At 35.9% G+C, this 25,523-nt stretch overlaps 2 protein-coding genes across 2 annotated transcripts; one reads left to right on the top strand and one right to left on the bottom strand.

Annotated features, from left to right (window-relative positions):
- Positions 1-6,862: 6,862 nt before the first annotated feature.
- LOC142504389 (uncharacterized) lies at positions 6,863-7,366 on the bottom strand. The gene has a single exon (XM_075617263.1). It carries the CDS (start codon positions 7,364-7,366, stop codon positions 6,863-6,865), a length of 504 nt encoding a protein of 167 aa, XP_075473378.1.
- A 1,090-nt stretch (positions 7,367-8,456) lies between these two features.
- LOC142555174 (aluminum-activated malate transporter 2-like) lies at positions 8,457-10,891 on the top strand. The gene is made up of 6 exons (XM_075665898.1): positions 8,457-8,830; positions 8,988-9,128; positions 9,246-9,518; positions 9,635-9,744; positions 9,856-9,999; positions 10,322-10,891. The coding sequence occupies exons 1-6, from the start codon at positions 8,551-8,553 to the stop codon at positions 10,745-10,747; spliced, it is 1,374 nt and encodes a 457-aa protein (XP_075522013.1). The 5' UTR covers positions 8,457-8,550; the 3' UTR covers positions 10,748-10,891.
- Positions 10,892-25,523: the final 14,632 nt, after the last annotated feature.

Raw genomic sequence — 25,523 nt, 5'->3', positions numbered from 1 at the left:
TATTGGAGGAGATCGAGAACAAACAAGATAATATTTTTTTATTGTAAAAAAGGGTCTTGCCATCGCAAAGAATCCAGTCTTTCATTCCAAGACTAAACACATTGGTGTCCAATTTCACTTTGTTCGAGAAGTAATAGAAGAAGGAAGTATTGATATGCAGAAAATCTATATAAATGATAACATAGCTGATGTTCTAACCAAGCAAGTGAACATTGAAATGTTTGAGTGGTGCAGATCCTCAAGTGGCTTAGCGGAAACGTAAGCAGCAGATAATGAAAAAGATTTGTGGAGATATGTTTGATTCTCAATGAAATCTCCAAGTGGAAGAAAATTGCACTAAATTCAATTCACAATTACACCTAATAAATTCAATTCACAATTACACCTAATAAAAAGAAGCAAAAGCATTAATTGAACAAAGGTCAAATAAATTATTTATTTTTGTTAAATTTGTTTTTCAATAATTTTTTTAATCCACGTAAAAACACACATAATCCTACCAACATGGGACAAATGTAAACCTACGTACGTAGGATGGTTGTATAGGGTTAATGAGATCCTACCTATGTGGGCACTATCCTCATTTCATTTCTGAAAGAATTACTTCGCATAAACGTACAGAAACTGATCAGTTCAAAACTAGTTTGTCAGAATTTAGTGTTGTGTACGGTGTTGTCAACACAGGACACAACACGGCAGCAGAAATTAAATATTAAAGGCAAACAATAGAACATATAATAAATGAACACTTCGGTAAAATCATGCACAAGTACTAGTACTTGTGCAATGTCTCATGGCAAGAAATTCACTAGAAAATCTGTAAATCGTTTACACGAAAAATCAATACTAGTGAGACTTAACAAAACTAAATTCCTTGACAATCCAAGGAATTAAATTGCATCAATAATTCAAAATAAACATCAGATGCAAGCAACGTATTGTTCACACACAAAACCGAAAAACAAACACCCTTCAAACAACCACTCTGCGTCAGTGTTGTTCTTGGATGTAGGTTACACCAATGAGCAACACTGTCACTTGACTGACGAACCCTCGTGCTTTGTATGCAAGTCTTCACCAGCAAAAACTCCTGCGGCCGTCCCCCTCTATTGATAATGGACCCTTGTATATATAGTCTCTTCTTTGACCTAGATATTCATGGATCATTCACACCTATAAACAAGGAAACTTATATCTTATAGATAATTTTCCAACTAAATTGAATCATTCCTAATGATAGGATATAATAAATCTTGGAAAAACAAATCTATTAAATTTGTCTAGAAGTGCAAAATCAAAATAATATCTAAAATGAATTTTGGAATACAATATTCATTTCATTCTCCCCTTTTTGCAATTCTGGACAAAAACTATCAAATTGACAAAAATACTCCAACTCCCCCTGAGTAATGACTCCCCCTGAGTTGTAAATTGCTTCTCCCCCTGAATTATCAAGACACAATAACAAAGAAAAGTAAGCATAAAACAAGTTTATTAGAAACAAGGAGCAACACATGAGCCTAATCAACTTGTTCATCAGTGTCTTCCTCATTATCACTGCCTTCCTGAATAGAACTCGAGGGACCAGCCTCTGAACCAGGTACATCATCGCTATCTCCCCCTTTTTGGCCAGAATGTACGCCTACCGCGAGATGCAGCCGATAATCCGCAATTAGTTGTTCAAAATAGGCAATTGTGGCATTGGATTGGCTGATCATCTTGGTTGCCGAGGCAATGGTATCCCGGGCCTCTTGAAACTGACGAAGACCAAAAGTAATTTGTTCATGAACCTCGGGGACCATCAAAGCGATATAGTCATTAGAGTTCGAGTGTGACGAGGTAGGAGTGTTGCCAACACCAGGGGCAACACTGGGGGCAACGCCATCAGTTTCCACGTTGGCCGACCAGGGAAGGTCCACTTTCCGATTATCTCTTTTCTGTTTTTCTCCTTATGCTCGCATTTTCCAAGTCACTTTTTCGCATTAGACAAGATCACGAGTTCCATGTATATCCTCAACTACTCGGTGCCTTGGATTGAGCATAATTTATTCCTCAACATTTGATTGGACGTATGAACACTCAAAGAGTACCTTTCAGAAATTGCCTTTACTGTTCAGATATTACACAATATATAGGATGACTATGATTATGCAGTATGTCTAACATCCTAAAAATAGTCATGCACAAACGGATGTTGTCTCTAGCGTTGGCAACACCATGGACAACACTGAACAAATGTTTAAAGTGCACACATGCTGAGAGATTTCGAAGATTGGAAAATCTCTCAAAATCCAAAGGTTTCGTGAAAATATCGGCCAGCTGGTTTTCAGTCCTGACAAACTCCAATCGTATAATACCTTTTTCAACCAAGTCTCGAATAAAATGATGTCTTATATCTATGTGTTTAGTTCGAGAGTGTTGAACAGGGTTCTTAGAAATGTCTATGGCACTAGAGTTGTCACAATACACAATCATTATGTCACTATGAAACCCATAATCATTGATCATTTGATTCATCCACATAAGTTGAGAGCAACAATTGGCAGCTGCCACATATTCAGATTCAGCTGTGGACAGGGAGACACAATTTTGTTTCTTGCTAGCCCATGATACAATATTATTTCCTAAATAAAAACACCCTCCCGAGGTGCTTTTCCTATCATCTAAATCACCTGCCCAATCAGAGTCTGAGAAACCTACCAAGTTCGTGTTTGTGTCATGAGTGTACCACAATCCAAATTCTAGTGTACCTGCAATGTATCTTAGTATACGTTTCACAGCTTTAAGGTGCGAAATTTTTGGATCTGCTTGGTACCTAGCACATAAGCACACAATGAACATAATATCGGGTCTAGTAGCAGTCAAGTACAGAAGACTCCCAATTATGCTACGATACATGGTGTTTTCAACACCTTCGGCAACACCATCCTTAGATAGCTTGTCACTCGACCCCATAGGTGTTCTCACATGTTTTAAGCAGTCAGTAGAGAACTTTTTTATCAGATTGTTTGCATACTTGGACTGACACAAGAATATACCATCATGCAATTGCTTAACTTGTAATCCAAGAAAGAAATTTAGTTCTCCTACCATGCTCATTTCGAATTGAGACGCCATGCAGTCCACAAACTTACTTACAAGTATTTGGGATGAGGCACCGAAAACAATGTCATCAACATATACATGACAAATCAAAATATCATTATTTTGTTGTTGAATAAAAAGGGTTTTGTCAACCTCACCTCGTTTGAACCCCAAGTCTATCAGATAGTCAGCTAACCTGTCGTACCAAGCCCGTGGAGCCTGTTTCAGTCCATACAGGGCCTTTTTCAGTTTGTAGACATGGTCCATGTGGTGAGGATCTTCAAATCCCTTAGGTTGACAGACATAGGCTTCTTCATTTAAAATGCCATTCAAGAAAGCACTTTTCACATCCATTTGATACAATTTAATGCGCATATGACATGCAATAGCAAGTAACAATCGGACAGACTCCATTCGTGCCACAGGTGCGAAGGTTTCATCAAAATCTACCCCTTCAACCTGTGTATACCCTTTAGCTACCAAACGTGCCTTATTTCGAATAATGTTACCGGATTCATCTGTTTTATTTTTGAATATCCATTTTGATCCAATAACATTGACGTTCGAAGGTCTGGGAACTAAGTCCCACACATCATTGCGGACAAATTGTTCTAGTTCTTCATGTATGGCATTAACCCAAAATTCATCTTTTAGAGCCTCATTCACATTTTTAGGTTCAATTGAAGACACAAAGCATGAGTGGCTTACCTGGGCAAATGTGGAGTTCATACACACTAATCCGATCATTTTCCGGTAGTCAACCTTCTCCTTTTTCCTTGTTTGCACATCCTCATATATTTCACCAATGATTTGTGACGATGGGTGATTCTTTTGAATTTTGCTGGGAATATTTCTTCCTTCATAGTGTATCACTTCTTCATCGTCGTCGTCTTCAGTTCTGATTAGCGGCGGTGTTGTACATGGTGTTGCTTCATTGGTCTCAACACTAACCTCAACACCAATGCTGGTTGATGGCTCACTTGAATCCAACAGTCCCTCAGTATCATCCTCTTTAGATTTTCCTGTTAGTCCTGCAAGATCATCAAAAATGACATTAATAGATTCAATGGTAGTACTTGTTCTTAAGTTAAACACACGATAAGACCGACTATTCATTGAATACCCAAGAAATAGGCACTTATCACTTTTGGAATCGAATTTGGCGAGATGTTCTCGATCATTTAGGACGTGGCAAATACATCCAAAAACATGAAAGTATTTGAGATTTGGTTTCCTCCCCATGATGATTTCATAGGAGGTCATAGTGGATCCACTTCTTAGAAACACACGGTTAGAAATGTGACAAGCTGTGTTCAAGGCTTCAGCCCAGAACCTCTTAGAAACATTCTTTGAGCTCAGCATGACTCGTTCCATTTCTTGAAGAGTTCGGTTCTTCCTTTCGGCTATACCATTTTGTTGAGTAGTTTTAGGAGCAGAAAATTCATGAGAGATTCCTTTCTTTTCACATAGGGAAGTAAAGAGAGAATTTTCAAATTCTTTCCCATGATCAGTTCGTATTCTAACAACTCTCTCATCATGCAAGTTGGTTATTCTTGCATTCAGTTTCTTGAAGACATCAAACGTATCCGATTTTTCTCTTATAAAACTTACCCAAGTGAAACGAGAAAAATCATCAACACAAACGAGTGAGTATTTCTTACCTCCCAAGCTTTCAACGTCCATTGGACCCATTAGATCCATGTGTAGAAGTTCAAGACACCGAGTTGTCCCAAAGTGTTGCAACACCGGGTGTGCAACACGGGTTTGTTTACCTTTTTGACATGATCCACAAATATATGCATTGTCTGAACACAAATTAGGCATACCTCTCAAAGCTTCATACTTACAGAGATTTTTCAAGGTCTTGAAGCTCACATGACCCAGTTTTTGATGCCATAGATCCAGATTGCTTACCTTGGCACTTCGACAATCATTACTATCTCCCACAAGATAGCAATTATCAGCAGACCGTGTTCCTGTCATAACACAAACATTTGCATCATTAAAAACTTCACAATTATTCTTGTTAAACCTAACATGTAAGTCATCATCACAAAGTTGACTTATGCTTATTAAATTCGAGTTAAGTCCTTCAACATGCAGGACATTGTGAAGCATGGGAAGCCCATCAACATTCAGGGTTCCTTTGCCTACAATTTTCCCTTTGGCACCACCTCCATAAGTTACACGTCCACTTTTTAGTTCAGAATAATCAATGAGGTGTTCTTTAGAACCTGTCATGTGACGGGAACACCCACTGTCAAAGTACCATGCTCCTGCAATGTTAGTTTTCATCTATGTATAAATGATATTGCATTGTATAACAGTTTTTGGTACCCAAATTTTCTTAGTGGAAGAACTTTTGGATGTGGTGTTGGACATGGTGTTGGACAACACCTTATGCAACACCTGATTTGAATGCCACCTGAGATAGTCAGTTCTGAGTTTGTAGCAGAAAGGTTTGATGTCCCAGTCTTACTGACAGTAGTGACAGATGAAGAGACGCTTTCTCTGCTTGGGTTGAGAAGTTCTCACTTTCTTCTTGTCTTGAGGCTTCTTTGATGAAGGGAGAATTTTTTAGTGTGACCAGTCTGAGCTTGGTGTTTTTAGCTTCTGTTCAGTTATTTGCTTCGAGTTTGGTGCAGTTTTCATAGGTGGATTTGAAATTGATGGGACAGTGCAGTCTCCTATACCCTTCACAAATATCGTAGTCTTTGAATCAGTGTTGGATGTTTCACCGTGCTCATATGTACTTTCAACATATCCAAGACCAAATCTATGTTCCTTTCCCCAGTTTAGGATTGTGCCAAGTTTAGATGAGCTTGAATTAAATTTAGCAAGAGTCTTTGATGCCTTATCTAGTTCGTCTTTGACTCGACATAGTTCTAAATCATTCTTACTCATCAAGGCTTCAAGACGAGTCAAACTACTCTTTAAGTCGGTGTTTTCTTTTGACAGAATTGAATTTGTTTCATTCCTCTTGAGCCAATCACCATATAATTCTTCGTACATCATTTGCACAATGTCAATAGTGAGTTCTTCTTGGTCAGATTCTTGGATTTTGTCAGCATCAATGTTATCCATTGATTTGGCATTAAGGCACAGTGACTTTGACACAGTGTTGCGGCCGGGTGTTGCAGCACCAGTGGCAACACCAAAGGGATTGACCTGTAGTTTGTAGATATCTTTGTGCATGGCAGAGAGAGCGGTGCAATCATCTCCTTCCTTCAAGTTACATTCTTCATCTGTATCATCGTCACTCAGGGAGGCTGCCATATTTTTGTTTCTGCGGAGGCGATTTGCACACTCATTTGCATAATGCCCGAATCCAGAACATTCTCGACATTGGATTAAATTAAGTTTCGTTGCTTCTGAGCGACCTGATGAATTGGTTTTGAATCTGGAATTTACTTGAGTCTGTGCTGTTGTTTTATTTCTATAAAAAGGGATAGATTGTGGTCTTGGTGTTGATCCAGGATTTCTTCTTGTCTCTCATTCTGTTCAGGTAGTCACCAAACTTCTTTGTGATCAAGGAGATTGATTCATCACCAAGATCAGAATCCTTCGCCTCTTGAATTAGGCTAATCACTGAATCATCAGTAGATTGTAACGCAACAGCCTTTCCAGTATTTCTTTTCTGCAGGTCTAGATTCATCTCAAAAGTTCTGAGAGAACTTATCAGGTCCTCCATATTAAGTGTAGAGGTGTCCTTGGATTCATCAATAGCACATATTTTGATATTAAAGCGTTCAGGAAGGGATCTCAATACCTTGCTAACCTATCTTTCGTTTGACATAGGATCACCGAGACTAAAGGCCTCATTTGCAATGTCACGCAATCTTCGATCATATTCCACAATAGTCTCGTTTTCCTCCATCCTTAAGTTTTCGAATTTTGAGGTTAACATTCTGAGTTTGGTTCTGCGAACACTTTCTGACCCTTCACAGTGCTTTTGAAGAGTGTCCCAAGCTGCCTTGGCAGAGATGCAGTTGGTTATAAGACTAAACATATTGATATCCACAGATGTGAAAATAGCATTGAGTGCCTTCGAATTTAAGTTCGAGATTTGGACTTCATCGTTGGACCAAGTACTTTCTGGTTTACTTATGCTATCTCCATCATTATCAACAGTCCTCGGTGGAGACCATCCGTCTAAGACACGTTGCCAGGCCCTTTCATCGATAGATTTGATGAACATCCTCATCTTGACTTTCCAGAGGGCATAGTTTGACCCATCGAGAACTGGTGGTCTGAACGCGGTGCTTGATGCTAGTGAATCCATTAGGTTATTAGTATCGTTCCCCCTGTACGAACAGCAGAATGTCAGAATCAATCATCAAGTGTTAGCTCTGATACCACTTGAAAGGATTACTTCGCATAAACGTACAGAAACTGATCAGTTCAAAACTAGTTTGTCAGAATTCAGTGTTGTGTTCGGTGTTGTCAACACAAGACACAACACGGCAGCGGAAATTAAATATTAATGGCAAACAATAGAACATATAATAAATGAACACTTCGGTAAAATCATGCACAAGTACTAGTACTTGTGCAATGCCTCATGGCAAGAAATTCACTAGAAAATCTGTAAATCGTTTACACGAAAAATCAATACTAATGAGACTTAACAAAACTAAATTTCCTGACAATCCAAGAATTAAATTGCATCAATAATTCAAAATAAACATCAGATGCAAGCAACGTATTGTTCACACACAAAACCGAAAAACAAACACCCTTCAAACAACCACTCTGCGTCAGTGTTGTTCTTGGATGTAGGTTACACCAATTAGCAACACCGTCACTTGACTGACGAACCCTCGTGCTTTGTATGCAAGTCTTCACCAACAAAAACTCCTGCGGCCGTCCCCCTCTATTGATAATGGACCCTTGTATATATAGTCTCTTCTTTGACCTAGATCTTTATAGATCCTTCACACCTATAAACAAGGAAACTTATATCTTATAGATAATTTTTCAACTAAATTGAATCATTCCTAATGATAGGATATAATAAATATTGGAAAAACAAATCTATTAAATTTGTCTAGAAGTATAAAATCAAAATAATATCTAAAATGAATTTTAGAATACAATATTCCTTTCAATTTCAACGGGTGAGATCTTGCCACAAATACAAATTTTAAAAAAAAATGGGTCCTATATATACATAGGGCAAATCTTGACCATTCATCCTATCATGGAAGCAATGATAACATGGATAGGATGAAATAATCCGTTGTACAGGGACTTCTCACCGAAGGTGGCGTATTTGATTTTCCAATTAAAAAGCATACTTTATTTTTAAAAAAGAAAAAAGGAAAAGCATATTTAAGCTGGCCATGAAACTTCCAGGTAGCATAATCACATAGGGCCAACGTACCATCAAAAGCAGTGATTTTGTGCCTCTTCCCGCTTATAAAACCCAAAAGTCGTTCGTTGGGTTCATGCAATATTAACTGGGAAATGAAAATGGCCAGTGAAAAATCTGGATTTGCAGAAAATGCGTGGACTTGGGTACAGGGTGTTGCAAATAAGTTCATAAATGCGGTAATTAATGCCGGAAAAGATGCCAAGAAACTTGCGGATGAGGATCCAAGAAGGGTTGTACATTCATTTAAAGTTGGATTGGCCATAACTTTAGTCTCGTTATTCTATTATTTTGATGATCCTATATACGATGGTTTCGGTGTTTCTGCGATGTGGGCAGTGATGACTGTTGTTGTGGTCTTCGAATTTTCAGTTGGTAACTTTTTAAAACTCATATAATCTTTGTTCTGTATAGGTTTTGAACTACGTTGCTGGTATGTTTGAATTTGCTATTGTTTTTTTTTTTTTTGTTGAAATCTTGTTCTTGTTTATGCATTTGATGGATGGAAAATTTTTGTATAACTAAATTTCAGGAGCAACACTTGGAAGAGGGGTGAACAGAGGGATTGCAACACTTTTAGGTGGTGCGTTAGGATTGGGAGCACATAGATTAGCAAGTTTTTCAGGGGAAAAAGTCGAGCCTATTTTCCTAGGTCTATCTGTCTTGTTGATAGGTAAACTCGGACCCCCAAAATTTCGTCCAGAGGCGAGTCATGGAATCGGAATGTTCATTTTTCGTGCAGCTGCTATGGTGACATAATTTTAATTTCTTGAATTTGTTTGTTATGCAGCTGCTGTGGTGACATTTCTGAGATTTCATCCTAAGTTGAAGGCAAGATATGATTATGGGCTAATGATTTTTATCCTTACATTTAGTCTGATATGTGTATCGGGATATCGGGACGATGAAGTTTTAGATATGGCATATGTTAGACTATCCACGGTTTTGATTGGTGGTGCTGTTTCAGTTTTCATTTGTGTATTTTTAAGGCCGATTTGGGCAGGTGAAGATCTACATAGTCTCACTGCTGCTAATATTGAAAAGCTTGGGATTTTCTTGGAAGGTACAACTTTTTCCCTTTTTCTTTTCTGCACAATCTGTTTCTCTACTAGTATCATTGTTGTATCCTTGTTTTGGTGTTTGGATTGATTAATCTTTGAGTCTGACTGGAACTTACAGTTTTTGGAAGTGAATATTTGAAGTCGCTCGACGAAAAGAATCAAGAGAAGGAAGCATCACTTGATGAGTATAAGTCTGTTCTGAATTCTCAAGGCGCTGAAGAATCACTGGTGAGTTATATAGGTTGATTTGATCTACGATAAAAAATTAATCCCTTCCCAATCTTGGATGAAACCATAGTGTGATCATTGGTTAACTTGAGTGAGTTTATTCAACTGCAGGCAAATTTTGCAAAATGGGAGCCGAGGCATGGTAAGTTTAGATACCGTCAACCTTGGGATCAATACCTAAAGGTTGGAGCCGCCACACGAGAATGTGCGTACCGAATCAAAGCATTAAGTGGCTATCTCAACTCAGAGATCCAGGTGCACTAACCTTTTGAGATTTTATTGAATCAGAAAAGATTGTTAAAGCTAGAGAGGAATAATGCATCCTTCACTCACCAAAGTTGAAGCTTTCATGTGTATAATTTGATGCGGCGCACCCTTCACCGGCCTAATAGCGTTAGATAGTTGCATCTATACTTTGTTCAGAGTTTCCTTATGGTCGACATGGCCGATGGGGTGTGAAGCGTTAGATTTTTAAAACAGTAGAATCATTGTGCATGCAGCGTGTAATACAACCCATGGTCTAAGTGATTCAGCCATAAAAAGATATGGTTATCAAAAGTTTTTCTTATTTCTGCAGGCGCCAAAGGAAATCAGAGAAAAGATTCAAGAATCATGCACGGAAATAAGCACAGAATGTAGCTGTGCTCTAGCCGAGCTATCAACGGCAATCAAGAATATGACTCGGGCAACTCCAGCTGATCTACACATATCTAACGCAAAAACTGTGTCCAAGAATCTGAAATCTTTACTCAAAACCAGCCTATGGCCTGATACAGATCTGGTTGACATAATCCCTGCTGCAACAGTTGTTTCACTACTCATAGAAATCGTCTCTTGCACGGCCCAGATCGCAGATTCAGTCCACGAGCTTGCTTCGTTGTCAAAATATAAGTTCCCTGATGATGTACATGCAATGAGGCAGAATCAAAATGGGAAGGAGAAAATTTTACCAAGAACTTCTAGTATCGATGGATCCCATAATTTTACCATTACAGTTGAGTGACTACAACGAATGTCTATAAGGGGTGCATTGTGTATAAACGTGAGATTTATGTCACTTGAGAGAAAGCACCGATCCATATTTCTTGGTCCCTATGTATCAGACAGTTCATATTTTTTCTCTCAATGAACACGAACATTTACCTTTTGCATTTGCTTCCATAAAAAGTTCAATATAATTTTGTCATATTATTCTATACAAAAGGGAGCACTATTTTATAAAGTAGAATTTTAAGAAATCTTTCAGAAAAAATAGCAAAAGTTTAACAAGCCCAATTATGAAATTTTTTATGCCTAAACTATATTTTATGCACAAACCGAGGTACTGATAGATTGTTTTGTAATCACATATGAATCCCAAGTACTACTCGATCTACCCTAGATCTCCCCGTGCATATGTAGTTTGTATGCAGATCGACTTTTGTACATAAATTAGTACCGAAAATTGCTAGTTATGTTTTCAAGTTAGAGGGTACTTGTTATGTCGTTTAAATTTGGAAAAATGATTTTTTGGTTTATTAACTTATTCATATCATAATAATCCAAAATTAAAAGTTAATGTACAAAAATTAAACTTTGAAAACTGGAGCAAAATTTAAAATTGAACAAGTTAATGGACCAAAAAGACTATATTTGTTAGAATATGTGTACATCAAATCAACTTGTGGCTTGAACTTTTATTGACACTAATATAAAACGAACTTTATTTTAGTAATATTTACAATTTTATTCAATTATGGCATTACGCTTTATCTGTATGCACATGCAAGCAGCATAAATAAAGTCCTTGAATATACATTAGGTACCATGAGGTCTGTATCATAATATAATATCATGAAATTCATTAGGAAGTATACCGTATATTTTAAATAGGTTCCTAGTCGAATCAGCCGTCTAAAATAAGGATAAAGATCGCTTGAGCTTGAGACTAGAATCTGTGATATAAACGACATGTTTCATTGGAAAGGTTATGGAAATCTCCATTCATACAGATTGGTGATCATATGATAATGCTCTGAATAACTCTCCCTCGGACTGCCCAAGTGGTTATCAATTATCGAGTGGAATAGTTTGTGGTTATGGTTATACACCATTAGTCCTTTGATCCAGGACAATGTAGGGGCTATACATAGTAGTATGTACTTTGATCCGTTTACCTACTCCATTGAGGGTCATCAGGTGGCAAGGTTGGGTGTAGTTACCAAATACATAGGAGCAAATGCATTGTAATCGGGGATTCACCATTTGCCTACGGGTGAAGATATCCTATATGCTCTGATTAGTTAATAGTGCAAGAATTCTCTGGCCAGAGTAAGAAATGTGCTTTAGGGAAAAAGTGTTTTTCCTAGTTGCCCATATCATGCCACTGTAGTACTCTAAGATAAATCATATCGTTATCGAATTCATATGCAACTCTCCATGTACCAATGGTTACAGATTCGATCTGGATATACGTGCTAAAGAGAATGTACTGTACGCTAACCATGACTTAGGGTTCTTGCAGGCACTATCAGCGATACCTAGAGGATCATGGGACAATGCTACTAGACGCTCTTACCATGATCTGATGGGTGCAATCAGAAATGAGTTCTGACATTCTTGATCAAGGAGCTGATTAAAAGAATGAGACTAATTAGGGTAAGCCCGAATGAGAATATATGTTGTTCTGAATCACATGGGGATGGGAACTCACGACTAGCTGTATTCTTGAACCATTGAGAGTCACACAAGTATCGGATTCTGTGTTCCCGTTGAGATAATCAAAATTCAAAGAGTTAAATTTGGTGAGTGTAGTTTGATGGAAATCAAACTGAATGCTTATAAAGGAATTTATAAGTTGATTTCATAAGATTTAACAAATGAAAGTTAGCACAACTGCTAACTGAGGAAGGAGAGTGGATCTGCCTGTTTTGGTAAAGAAGTTCACAAAACTGGCAGCTGCCAATATGGTAAGTGAAAATTTTAATCTTCGAAATTGTCAATTTCCATGATATGAACAAGACTTGTACCCTCGGTAAATCGGCGTTGTCTGATCATCGACCGAGATTATAATAAGTTCACAGTTATTTATTTATTGAATTTGAAATTTACTAATTAAATATAGTACTAGTAGTATTATCTACTAACATGTACAAAATACTCATAAAATATTTTAAAAGGGTCTAGAATGAATTAACTAATAATTTAATTAAGAAATTAAATCGCAGTTATTTAATTTTAATGACCATGCATATATGATATGCATGCATCGATATATTAGTATATATATACACATATACATATATATTTTATATAATGATATAAAGATATTTGTATACACAAAAATATATATATATCATTTATTATCAGAGGTTGAAATAATACATGATATTATCATATGAGAATTTAATAACAATGGAAATAAATAATCTTAGTTTAAGAGGGATTCTTGATAAGATCAAGAATCAATTTTTATAAGTATGATACAAGGGTCTTATGGAAACAAGAGACACAATTTTGCAAACTAGGGTTTCGTAAAAATCCCCCTTCTCTCCTCCCAAAAATTCGGCCATCCCAATTCTTTTGAGAAAACATTTTCACCACATTCTGAATTTGGGAATTCAGACAACATAATCTTAACGCAAAATTGTTTGTGACTACTAGTGCAATCCAAACAAGAGATACAGCTTCTGATCGTGGACTTAATTAGACGATCAAAAGGAGGAAGATCTGTTCGAAGAGATTTACAAGAAATACTAACTCCGATTGAAATCCGGAATAACTTGGAGCCAGTGTTTTATACGCAAAGATAAAAATCTAAACACCCTATGGATGTTTATTTAATATCACACCCAAGAAGCGTTTCGAACGTCGAAACAAAAATTTTAAAACTTCCGTTGCACCTTGGGTGTGAGTAAACAGTGATCCAACAGTGGTATCAGAGCTATGTTCTCTATATTAAACTGATGCACCATTGAAATTTTGATTTTAATCCGAAAACAAAAAATATTCGAACTTCCTGGAACTATTCCGGGTAGACCATGCACGGCCCTGCACGCGCTGCATGCGTGCGGCCTGCCCGCCAGCGCCCGACCTAATCACGCAGCAGGCGGGCATGTGTTCGGAACGTCTCAGGCACCGTGCTGGGTCATGGGCTTGAATTGTTCGGGCATAGGGTGCGATTTTCTGATTTTTATAAGATTTTGGATAAAATTGATATTTTATGAAAATTTATTCAATTTTTCCTTAAGATCAAATTTTGGTAAATTATAATTTTATGATAAAATAAATAATTAGAATATGATTTTAATTATTTATAGTAAAAATGAGTTTTACAATAAATCAATTTTTATTGAATAAATTGAAAATTAAATAAAAGATGTTTATTTAATTTATTAACCTGTTTAATAATTGTGGTGGTTAGTAATAAAATTCTAGATGCGTGATTTAATCAAGTAATTAAATTTTTTAATTAATTGATGTTAATATGTGATATTATTAAATGCATGAAGGATGATCGAGAGCCTTGTCCAATGTTATAGGTGTATGTTATGATATTTTATTGTTTTATTCATTTTGTTAATATTTGATATTACTAAAGTGAGCCTGGTTTATGGCTTGTTCCCACCCCATGAGATGTATCTTTATGTGACATAGCTATTCAAATGTAATTATTAGAAATAGTGGGAGATCAAGATTGGAAGATGGTGGGCCAGATGCACAAGATGAAGGCATGTAAAATATTGGAAGCTATTGTAATAAGTTGCATTTGCATCCCTAAGGAGAGAAAAATATTCTCAAACATAGGATGAACTCAATAATCATGTTCTAATATTGTTTACAATTTTTGTTTACATACAAGAAAGGAAATAATTCATGTAAATCTCACAAGTTGGTGCTTTCTTTCTAATATCCACATCGCGGCACGCGAGTGGGTGCACGCTGAAATTGTGTGGTTCCCCGCATGGTGCTGCAATTCTTCATCTTGGACAGGCTGGGGAACGCGAGCCCGCGTCTGGTTTTGTCCATGCACACATTTCTCCTCCTGGGCGCGCGTCTGTGAATTCGTGTTGCGCGAGTGCGCGCCAGCTTCTATTCTTTGAAGTCAATTTGCATTCAAATGTTTGGTTGCTCAATACGATACCTCAAAGCGCTGCCTTGAAATCCTTTAATCGCTTGAATATGCTTGATGTTTCATCTTCAATCATTGTCAAGCTTGTACGTTCGAGACAACAAAGCTTCTTGAAATTCATTTCAAATATTCGCAAATAATGCCCAATCAGATTCATATCATCTATATAGATTCATATCATCAATATATGTCAAGATAGCGGAAAGTTGAAGACATCTATTGTTCTCTTCAATTTTCTTTATGTAAATTAAATAATATTTTAGGCTAAAATTATTATCTAAAAAGTTATCTCCTCCTCTACAGGAGATTACTAATGTAATAATACGTATATCTAAATAAAATCACCAGGTTTTTACCCATCCCATGTTGTGCTCATTTTAAATTAAATCTATTACTTTACATGTTGAGATATGAAACGAAAAAAGGATGTGATAGTGTTTTTGAAAGAACCCATGACATGAATCAGTGGCTACGACTGTGTGGTTAGGCTGTGAAGAGCAGTCTATAAAATCCGACAGACACGGCCTGACAATATTTTATTCAAAATGTATGATGTTTAATTTATTTTACGGAAGCATGATGAGTTAGAAAATAAATTGGAAAATACACATGCAGACACACTGTTGCACGATTTTCTTGTCCGCAAGTGTATGGTGTCAAGTTTTAGTACTGAATTGTATACGAATATAGTTTCCACAGAGAGTGAATATTTAAAATTATATTAATTACCATAATTAGAATAGTCTCATTTTATTTAGAAAATTTAATAAGGATATTGTTTTATTATTAACTAATAAATAAAATAAATTCGAACGCACAAACATTGAAAAAACAATGATAGAAAGTATTTAGAGATGCGATTTCACTTGGTCTCCACCATGGTTCGCAATCGCGGACGCGGAGACCATCACGGAGGTCACCGTTCCGGTTTTCATGACATTTCGCATGAACAGTCACGGCGTGGATATTTTTTAAAAATTGATATAAATTGAAAATTTTTTGGAAAAATATTTAAAAATATGTAAATCAAAATAAATATCATTTAAATAGATTATTTGATGAAAACAATATAGTAAATATATTTTTTAAATTTTATTCACGTCTTATTGAATCACAAAGCATATCTTTGTTATATATCGAAATTTTCATAACCCACTCAAAATTGAAATATACTATTAAGAAAGTTTTGGCTTATAATCAATTAAACTTTGCTCTTGTATTCCTTTTTTTTCTTTTTACCGTTCTGTTCTGTGCCGTTTCGTCGATCCGTGCCGTTCCACCGATAACACGACGTTTTCTATCTACGTAATGACGCCCCAAAGCATCAACATTCACACCTCGGACTTTGTCAAGGTGGGCCTCGTTCTCGTTCTGGAACGGCCATCGTTTCAGCAAAACATGGTCTCCATTATATTTAATTATTATTGACATATATAGTCATTAGTTCAACCCGTTTACTAATCAAGAATTTTAAATTCGTCCTACTCTCTTTCCCAAGTAATAAGTAGAAATTAATTATCTAATATCAATTTCAATATCCCTATTAAAAATCAAATATCAAATAATTTAAAATGCACAATAATTTTTTCAATGGTTTCAATGGATTTATATGTCTCCATAACTCCATAATACCACCAAAGTATTTTCTTATGTTCCTATCTAAAATCCCGTCTCCCGAGTGATAGATTTCAAATAAATATCACAATTCAATTAGTGATCAATTAAATGAACTTGGTTAATTCAAGGAAACCCAAATAAATGAAGAAGTGAATTGAATATATAAATCAGCAATTAAAAAATATAGTTTCGACCAAGCTACGTCGCCCCTAGATAAATAAATTAGTTCATGATGAAATAACAACGATAATAGATCATGTTTCTCAACATCAACTAATCAAATAGAAACTAAGAGGAAAATAACGAGAAAGAGCGAGCCCGAATTTGTGACTACGTCGTCTTCGTTCCTCGCTCTTCATTCTTCACGTTTCTCGCTCTCTGTATTTTGTGTGGTATGCGGCTCTCCTTTTTTTCTTGTGTGTGGCTGAGGCTTCTTCTTTTTATATCCATGAAAAGCTCGCAAAATTCACTAGTTCTAGTTATGTAGGTTTGCATCGCGCACGGGTGTGGTTGGAGAACGCGCAACTGTACAGGTCTTTCTATTTTGTCCATGCATCTTCTTTGGGCCATGTAGCTGCGTGACAATGGTGCACTGGTCCGCTCCTCTTCATGTGCTGCACTGCTTCATCATGTGCCCGCATTGTGTTCTACTTCGTCTTGATAGCTTGGGTGTGTGGTTGCACAAGGATATCGTGCAGCTGAGCACTTTTTGTTTTCATGCAACTTCATTCTTATATCTTTGATTTGGTTTCCTTTCCTCGGCTCATTGTTTCCATTCTAATTCACTCCCATTCGGTTACATATTATGTGCTACGGTTTGATTCCTGCAAACTACATAACTACTACCAAAACATGTAAATCTTCTCAAAAACTAGCCTAATCCAAGTTAAATTAGAGGATAACGTAAGAGCAGAAATCAAACTTATCACACACTTAGCAGTGCAAGATGATGACATGTGGTATATCATCACAGATGGTCTAATAAAGATAATGAAAGCCAACACAACAACAAAAATATTAGAAGATGCGCCTCAAATGATTTAAAAGCATAGATTGAATGGTCCATCGAAGAAAACAAAATTGGATAACATGGCCAATGATATTCTATAGAATACCCTTGATAAGAACATGTTCAGCAAGATCAAGAAATGTTCGCCTGCAAAATAAATTTGGGAGAATACTTTAACCGTGAACTAGCATTGAAGGTAATGAGAACACCACCCAGAGAGTGAGTTGTAAAGACTGTGGATATTAGGAAGTCCAAGGACCTCAACAAACTTGAGCTTCATGACTTATTTTCAGACCTAAAAGCATACGAGTTCGGGATGGGGATCCAGACAGAAGAGGAATTCCATTGCACAACTACTCAAAGCTCTAGTGGTCACATCCCAGGTCTGACTGCTGGTGAAAATTCTTCTAGCAGAAATCTGCTGATCAGATACACAATGAGATCATGTCTTTATTTGTTAAAAATTTTAACAAATTTGTGAAGAAAAGTCAGTTTAATTTTAACTCTTATCATAAAAAGATCAAGCTGATATTAATCAGGCTTGTTTTAATCGTGAGAAAAAGGGGCATTTTATTGCATATTGCAACATGCCCAAAAAATAGGATAAAAGTAATTTGATAAGAGATGGTCCAAGGATGAAATAAGATACTATAAGAAGAGATTAATGATCAAAAGGTGCTCATTTCTGAGAAAATCAATAGCAATTAGGCTAATACAGATTCAGAAAACTTCAAGCTCGGAAATTTCTTCCAGCGAGAATCAAGAAGAACAAGTTCAATGCCTCATGGCGGATGTGAGCCGAAAACTAAATAACTCGAACTTGAAACTCTCGATGACATAGTATTTGACTTCAACTCTACTGAATTCACATGAGAGTATCTTTTCATGAAACTGCATGACATGGTAGATGAGCTTAAATGATTATCGTAGTCATTCGAGGAAGTGAAGGCAATAAACAAAAGCATTTAGACAATTCAGGAAACTCTAGCTGATCCCAACGAAAGAAACTTAACATTCTGAGAGAAAAATTGATTTTGTTGTCACAGAAAATGATGACTTGTGTAGAGTATTTCAAGTCACTATTAATGAAAATAAAAGATTTATGCAGTTAATCAATTCTTCAAATAAATCTTCTGCTTCCATCGAAAAATGCATGAGTTGCAAAAACCAGTCGGGGACAAGATGGATTAGGGTTTGAAATAATGAATGTAAGTCTTCTAATGCGGGGAACAAATAGTTTCTGGATAAGGGCAAATCTAATATGATAAATTTTGATCCTTCCATTCGAACATGATAAGCCATAAATTCAACACAGCTAGAATGTGTCTTATGAGAAGAGGTCAAAGCGTCACAGTCTCGGATATGTTGAACCGAAGATTTCTAAGTCTAACCGGACATGACTGAAGTGCAAACAAATTCATTATTGTTATAGTGACTCGAATTGGTCTCACAAAAATAAAGTCCAACCGGACATTATTATATGAAAGAGAAACCTAGCTGTTACCACAACTGCATGTGGTTCAAAAAAGATACAGACTGAATGGGAATGATGAACTGCTTAAAATATATCTTGTGAAAGAGAGAACACATCACACAATATTACATGGTTTTGCACAAGCATGCACTCTTTTGGATAAACACACTAGTAAGCTTGTGAGACTAATTCAAGTGTGGTCCATAGAGGGTTAATCCTATCATGACCCAAATAGACATGGGTACTGAAGGGTTATTTGATAGGAGATATCAAGACGTTGTCTGAAATAATCAATCAAAAAAGCACCAAGAATCACTTTCTCCAAAGGTAATGTTCTGCGTAAATATTGGATTATCCACGGTAATATAATTGTTAAATATGTCATGTTAGTTGATAATCTTTGCTAAAACTTGATTAATATCAGTCAATTATGTGACAGTGGTAATTTGTTAATTTTATAAACACACATATAATGTTAAATCATCAAATGGAGATATTATGCTAACAGTGATTAAGAGTTAAATATCTGTAAAGTTATCTGGAATGATGATAATCTTGTTGCTCGTTCTTTTTTTGTTGCATTACAAGGTAATAAGAACTGGTTATGGCATAAACGAACCAATCACTTATATTTCAGATATATTGCTGATTTGAGTAAGCAAAAATTGGTTTCAATGTTGCATAACTTTGGTTTTACCAAATATGAGGCTTGTTCTGCATGTGAGTTAAGAAAGCATGTCAGATTAACAATTAAGAACTAGGGAAGAAATTCAACGGCTCGATTTTTGGAACTTCTTCAAATGGATCTACTCGTTTCAATACCCGTAATGAGCTTAGGGGAAAAGAAATATACTTCGGTGACCATTGATGATATTTCAAGATTTTCCCGAGTCACCTTCCTAAGTCCCAAATATCAGACAGCTGCCCAGCTTATCTAGATCATAAAGAGACTTCAAAATGAGAGAATTTTGGTGGTGGATAGGATAATGAGCGAAAGATGAATTGAGTTCGCCAAAAAACTCCTTTCAACCTATCTAGATGACAATGGATTCAATCTTGAGCTTTCATCTACAAGATCACCTAGCAAACGGTGTTGTGGAGAGAAGAAATAAATCAATCAAAGAAACGGCTTGAATCATGCTAGTTGAATCTGGCATCTCTCATAAAAATTTGTCAGAAGATGTGAACATTTTATGATATACACATAAGGATCAATGATTAACAAGAATCATGGAAACCCCTACAAGATCTAGAATGGAAATAGCCAAAAATATCATATTTTCACTTATTTGGTTGTAAGTACTTCATTCACAATAATGGTAAAACACATATAACCGTTTTTAAGCTAAATTTGATTTTGATGTGTTCTTAGGTTATTTTTCTGTTAGTAAAGCATATATGTTTTATAACTATAGAATTCTAAATCTTGAAGAATCTGTGCATGTTGTTTTCAATGAATCTTCCATATGTCATGATAATAATAACAATAATGTACATTATTTAAACAATAGTCTGGATTATACTAATCTTGATTCAAGCAGTGATCATGATATAGGTTTCGAAAGAACGGCCGGAGCCATTCTTGACGTAAGTCCAGTTGGACATAATGTCATAGCACAGAATCAAGCAGCTAAATAAGTTGAGGTCCGTGAGCAATCTTCAGCCAGATATATCTATATAAAAGGATGATGAAAATATCAATGAAGATTCAACTACCCAACAGCAAGTTCCGCGTCCATTTGTACCAAGTCTCCGATGGAATAAGAATCATCTACTCGAGCTGGTTATCGATAATCTGGCCGCTCCTCTCAGAACTAGGAGCAAATGATTGATGAATTTTTGCATGTAGCATTCATTTCTAAGATAGAACATAAGAAGATAGATGAATTTTTATTGGACTCAAGTTAGATAGAAGATATGCTGGAAGAACTCAATCAGTTTGAAAGAAATAAAGTTTTGCATATAGTTAATATCAACATATTATTGGAACTAGATGGGTATATAGGAATAAACTAAATGACTGTAACTCGGTTAAAAGAAATAAAACTAGACTTGTAGCTTAAGGATACAAACAAGAAGAAAGAATAGATTTTGATGAATTTTTTTCTCTTGTATCTAGACTTAAGGCCATTAGAATATTCCATACATTTGCTGCATATAAAGAATTTAAGATCTAGCAGATGGATGTTCAATCTGCATTTCTTAACAGTTTGTTTAATTAAGAACTATATGTTGAACAACCACCTGGATTTACTATTCATATTTATCCTAGCTATGTGTATAAGCTTCATAATGCATTGTATGGATTAATGAAAGCTCCTCGTGATGGTATGAAACATTGTCTAAATTTCTGCTTGAGCATGATTTTGTTATTGGAAATGATGATAAGAAACTGTTTAAATATACTAAAGGTAATAATTTATTAATAGTAGAAAATTATTTTGATGCCACTATATTTGATTCCAATAACCCTAAACTTTGTGATATATTCTCTAAGATAATGTAGAAGCAATATGAGAAAAGCATGATGAGAGAATTAAAATTTTCCTCGGATTGCAAGTGAAGTAGCTATACACAGGAATTTCATCAACCAAGCCAAGTACACAAAAGAATTATTAAAGAAGTTTGGCATGGAGAATTGTGATTTGGCTCTAGTCCAATGAGCTCATCAATCAAACTAGAGAATGGTGAAGGTGGTATCTTAGTACATGAGTGTTATTTAAATCACTTCTATATTTTACCGCTATCCGTTCATACATAATGTTTGCGGTTTATCTGTGTGCTCGCTTTCAAGCTAACCTTATACAATCTCATTATACTGCAGATAAAATCGTAATAAAAAACTTAAGATTACTCTTTGTGTAGGTCTTTGGTATCCCAAAGACTCAAGTTTTAACCTCATTGGCTATTCAGATGCAGATTATGCAGGTTTCAAATTGACAGGAAGAGCACCAGTGGATCGTGTCAGTTCTTGGGAGACAGACATATATCCTGGCTCATCAACAAGAAAACATCGATTTATATACCAACGTATGAAGCTGAATATCTAGCTTCTAGGATTTGTTGTGCAAAACTTCTGTGGATTCAGCAACAATTAATATATAATGGAATTCAAGCAGCCGAATCTCCAATATTCGATGACAAAATATGTGTCATAGAAATCACCCACATTTATTTATTGCATTCTCGGACCAAGCATAATGAAATTAGACATCATTTCATTCGAGAACGTGTATGAAGTAAAAAATCTGGCTATAGTACATTTCGACAAACAATCAAGCTGCTGACATCTTCACTAAGCCACTACCTGACTCTAAGTTCCCTTATTTTCGATATATTATTAACTTAGTAGATTTAAGTTAATGCATAAATTTATTGGGAATAAATTTGAGTTGATAAAACAATATGTCAAGCTGGTACATAACTCTGACGCTCCGAATAGAGTTTGTGGAAACATAACATTATCACATGATTTGATTGCTTCCTTCTCAAAAATATCAAATGGTCGATTTAATCTATTTTTAAAAATGAAAATTTAAAATGTTTTTAATCCTACGTTTATTGGTATGTCGGTTATTATTCATTTTTAAATTGCTATTATTCTTACTCAGATATATGATCTGCCAAAGTCACTTTTGAGTTTTCAAATTTAAACATGTTACATACAGACACGTGGACTATCATGTCAATCAAATCGAATTGTATATATATTCATTGTTTAAAATATTTTATTCTTTCTGATCACTTAAACAACTCTTGGCATTCTATTTGCACTCTTTTTTTTTCTTGAAATCTGACCACTTCAGATATCAAGTCAAGTTGTTGTGATTCATTCAATTTGAGTCAGTTTTGGCCATGAAGGATGAGCCCATGCTCACCATGTTCAGGATGTTTGAAGCTTTTGGTTTGAGACAATTCTTGGGTTACAAAACTAAGGTGTCTGCACTAGTGTTGGATGAGCTTTTTGCATCCTCCAAGATCAAGTTTGGATCGGTGATATGCATTATTCAAGGATCAAATATTTCTACCACCCATAAGTTGTTTGCCTAAACGTTTGATCTACCAACAATCAGTTTGAATGCATTTTCTGAGCTTCCAGAATGCAACTCTACACATTGGAGAGCATAATTCTCTCTATCTAGTTCACCTCTTTCTTTCCCAATTCCTGAAGAATAACCTTCCAAATGGAGTAGATGTACTTGCAGATATCGTAAGCAAGCAACTATTGGCTAAAGCAGGTGCCTTAGATAAATTTACTGCGGAGAAATTTCAGGCCATGGCGACCATCACTTCTATAGTAAATTTAAACTAATCTAACATCTTGTTCAAGATCTTCAAGTTCATGGTGAAGAAAGAAGCCCTGTCTAAGGGGTTCGTTGTTCCATTGTGTTATATGTTTTAAAATCACAATATTGAGTTAATAGACATTCCTAACTCCATTCGGCCAAACTCATAAAATGGTCCACAGTGGAAGCATACCAAAAGAAACAAATTTCAACTAGATTCGAGTTGTTGGCGTTGAAGAATGAAACAGGATAAGCTCTTGACGATGACGAAAAAAATGCAAAAAAATTCAAGGCTTCTTGGGCATCGGCTAAAGAAATCAAGAGGAAAGTGGTCTTTTCCTCAGAATCTAACTCGAACTTCGGTTAACTCTGACTCAAGTGTTCAACGCATCTAAGAAAGTGGTCGAGCCTAAAGAAAATGTTGAATAAGAAGACGAAGATCAAGCTGATAAAGTTTGTCAGCGAGCGACTTCGACTGACACCAATTTCAGCTTTTCCCATTTTCCAGCTTGAAAGGAGTTAAGATAATGGAACGAGAATAAGTGACAACTCAATCTGGTTTGCCGTCTATTGACCCAAAGAACAAAGGAAAGGGGATATTTGTTGAAGAACCCAAGATATTCAACGTTCAAACTTCAATCAATCTGGTAATAGGAACAAGTGGGTGAGATTGCCATAGAAAGACAGAGCAAGTTTGACACATGGGATTATTATAGAACTGTTGTCCATTTTGACCTAATCCACAAGGAAATAATCTCAAATTTTTTGTTGAGATGGAAAAACAGATTTTGGATTGAATTGAAATGGATATGATCTCTGAAGCACTTCGATGGAAAGAATTTATCGAATTATAAATTAGGAAAAATGTGATGCATGAGTTCATTAAACATAAGCATGCAAGCTTCAAAAGCTCACAGTCTGACCATCAAAGATGATTTTGCGGTCACAATCCCGCTTGAGATGGTTGTGTTCTCCATATCTATGATCGTAAAGCTAAAAAGACAATAATATGAACTCCCATCCGCCAAAAAAGAAGACAATATGAAGAAATGTTTGATTTCATAGGAAGTAAAGCTAGTGAAAAACCAATTTTAGAAGAGATCCCAGCTGATGTTCCCTAGACTCAAGATGTTGAAGAAAACGTGGACGAATAACAGACTTGAATATCTCAAATACATAATAAGGAAGACTTTACAATTCTCCCATCTGTTCAAATTTAATTTTCCTTTTTCTCTCCTACAACAGAAAATCAAACTTGAGACCTCCAGAGATTCCCTTAATTTTTGTGGATGAAGTTGTATGTTCATTATCTCAGTTTCACTTCGTAAGATCGTAAAGTTAAAAAGAAAAGAATATGAACTCCCATCCGCCAAAGAATAAGACAAATATGAAGAAATGTTTGATTTCGGAGAAAGTCAAGCTAGTGAACAATCAACTTTCGAAGAGATCCCAGCTGGAGTTCCCCAAACTCAAGATGTTGAAGAAAACGTGGATGAAAAACATACTCGAATAGCTCAAATGTATAATTAGGAAGAGTATACTATCCTCCTATTTGGTCAAGTTATTGATTCATCCCTTTCCTCACCCCCAACATAAAATCAAACTGAATACCTCCAAGAGATTCCCCTAATTATTGTGGATGATGTTTTATTTTCCTTATCTCATTTTGAGTTCATTCAGTCCAAGATAGACCATTCATCTCCCATGCCTCAATATAAAACAGTTAAGAAAGAAGGTGTCTTTACAAAAGAAGAGCTCTAAATGGAATCAATGCCTTCCACTCCAGCCACTGCACACATGCAAGAAGATCATATTATCTCACCATGTTGGAATTTATGAGTTTCAGAATTTGACAAACAAATCCGTAAAAAGAACTGAAGAACCAAACTGAATTGATGCAACTGAGAGTTCGTAACTCATCGCGAAACCAAAGAAGACTTATCGAATTTGAATGAATTAATAACTGAAGTTAATAGACTAAAAGTTCTTATAAGTATAAATAAGTCATAAAACTGATGATTCGAACTTCGCTAAACAGATTGAAGATCAGAACTGGAGACTTAGCAAAATTAAACTGAAATGATCTAACTCAACTGAATTGTTCAAACTGGAAAGACATCAGTTAGAATTGATATAGTCCAGCTGAACTGATCATCCGACAAGTTTGACTCCTGATCAGTTAGCCACGTCATCAGCTGCAATTTAAGTCTCAGCAGACAAACTGACAGCCCGTACCAAAGCAGAACACATGAAGCAGCGCAAGTTTGATACATCGTACCACTA

The sequence above is a fragment of the Primulina tabacum genome, chromosome 9 (genome assembly GCF_025594145.1).
Source record: "Primulina tabacum isolate GXHZ01 chromosome 9, ASM2559414v2, whole genome shotgun sequence".
Classification (NCBI taxonomy): Eukaryota; Viridiplantae; Streptophyta; class Magnoliopsida; order Lamiales; family Gesneriaceae; genus Primulina; species Primulina tabacum.
Note: the sequence above shows the minus strand (reverse complement) of the source record. Positions and strands in the feature narration are given on the sequence as shown.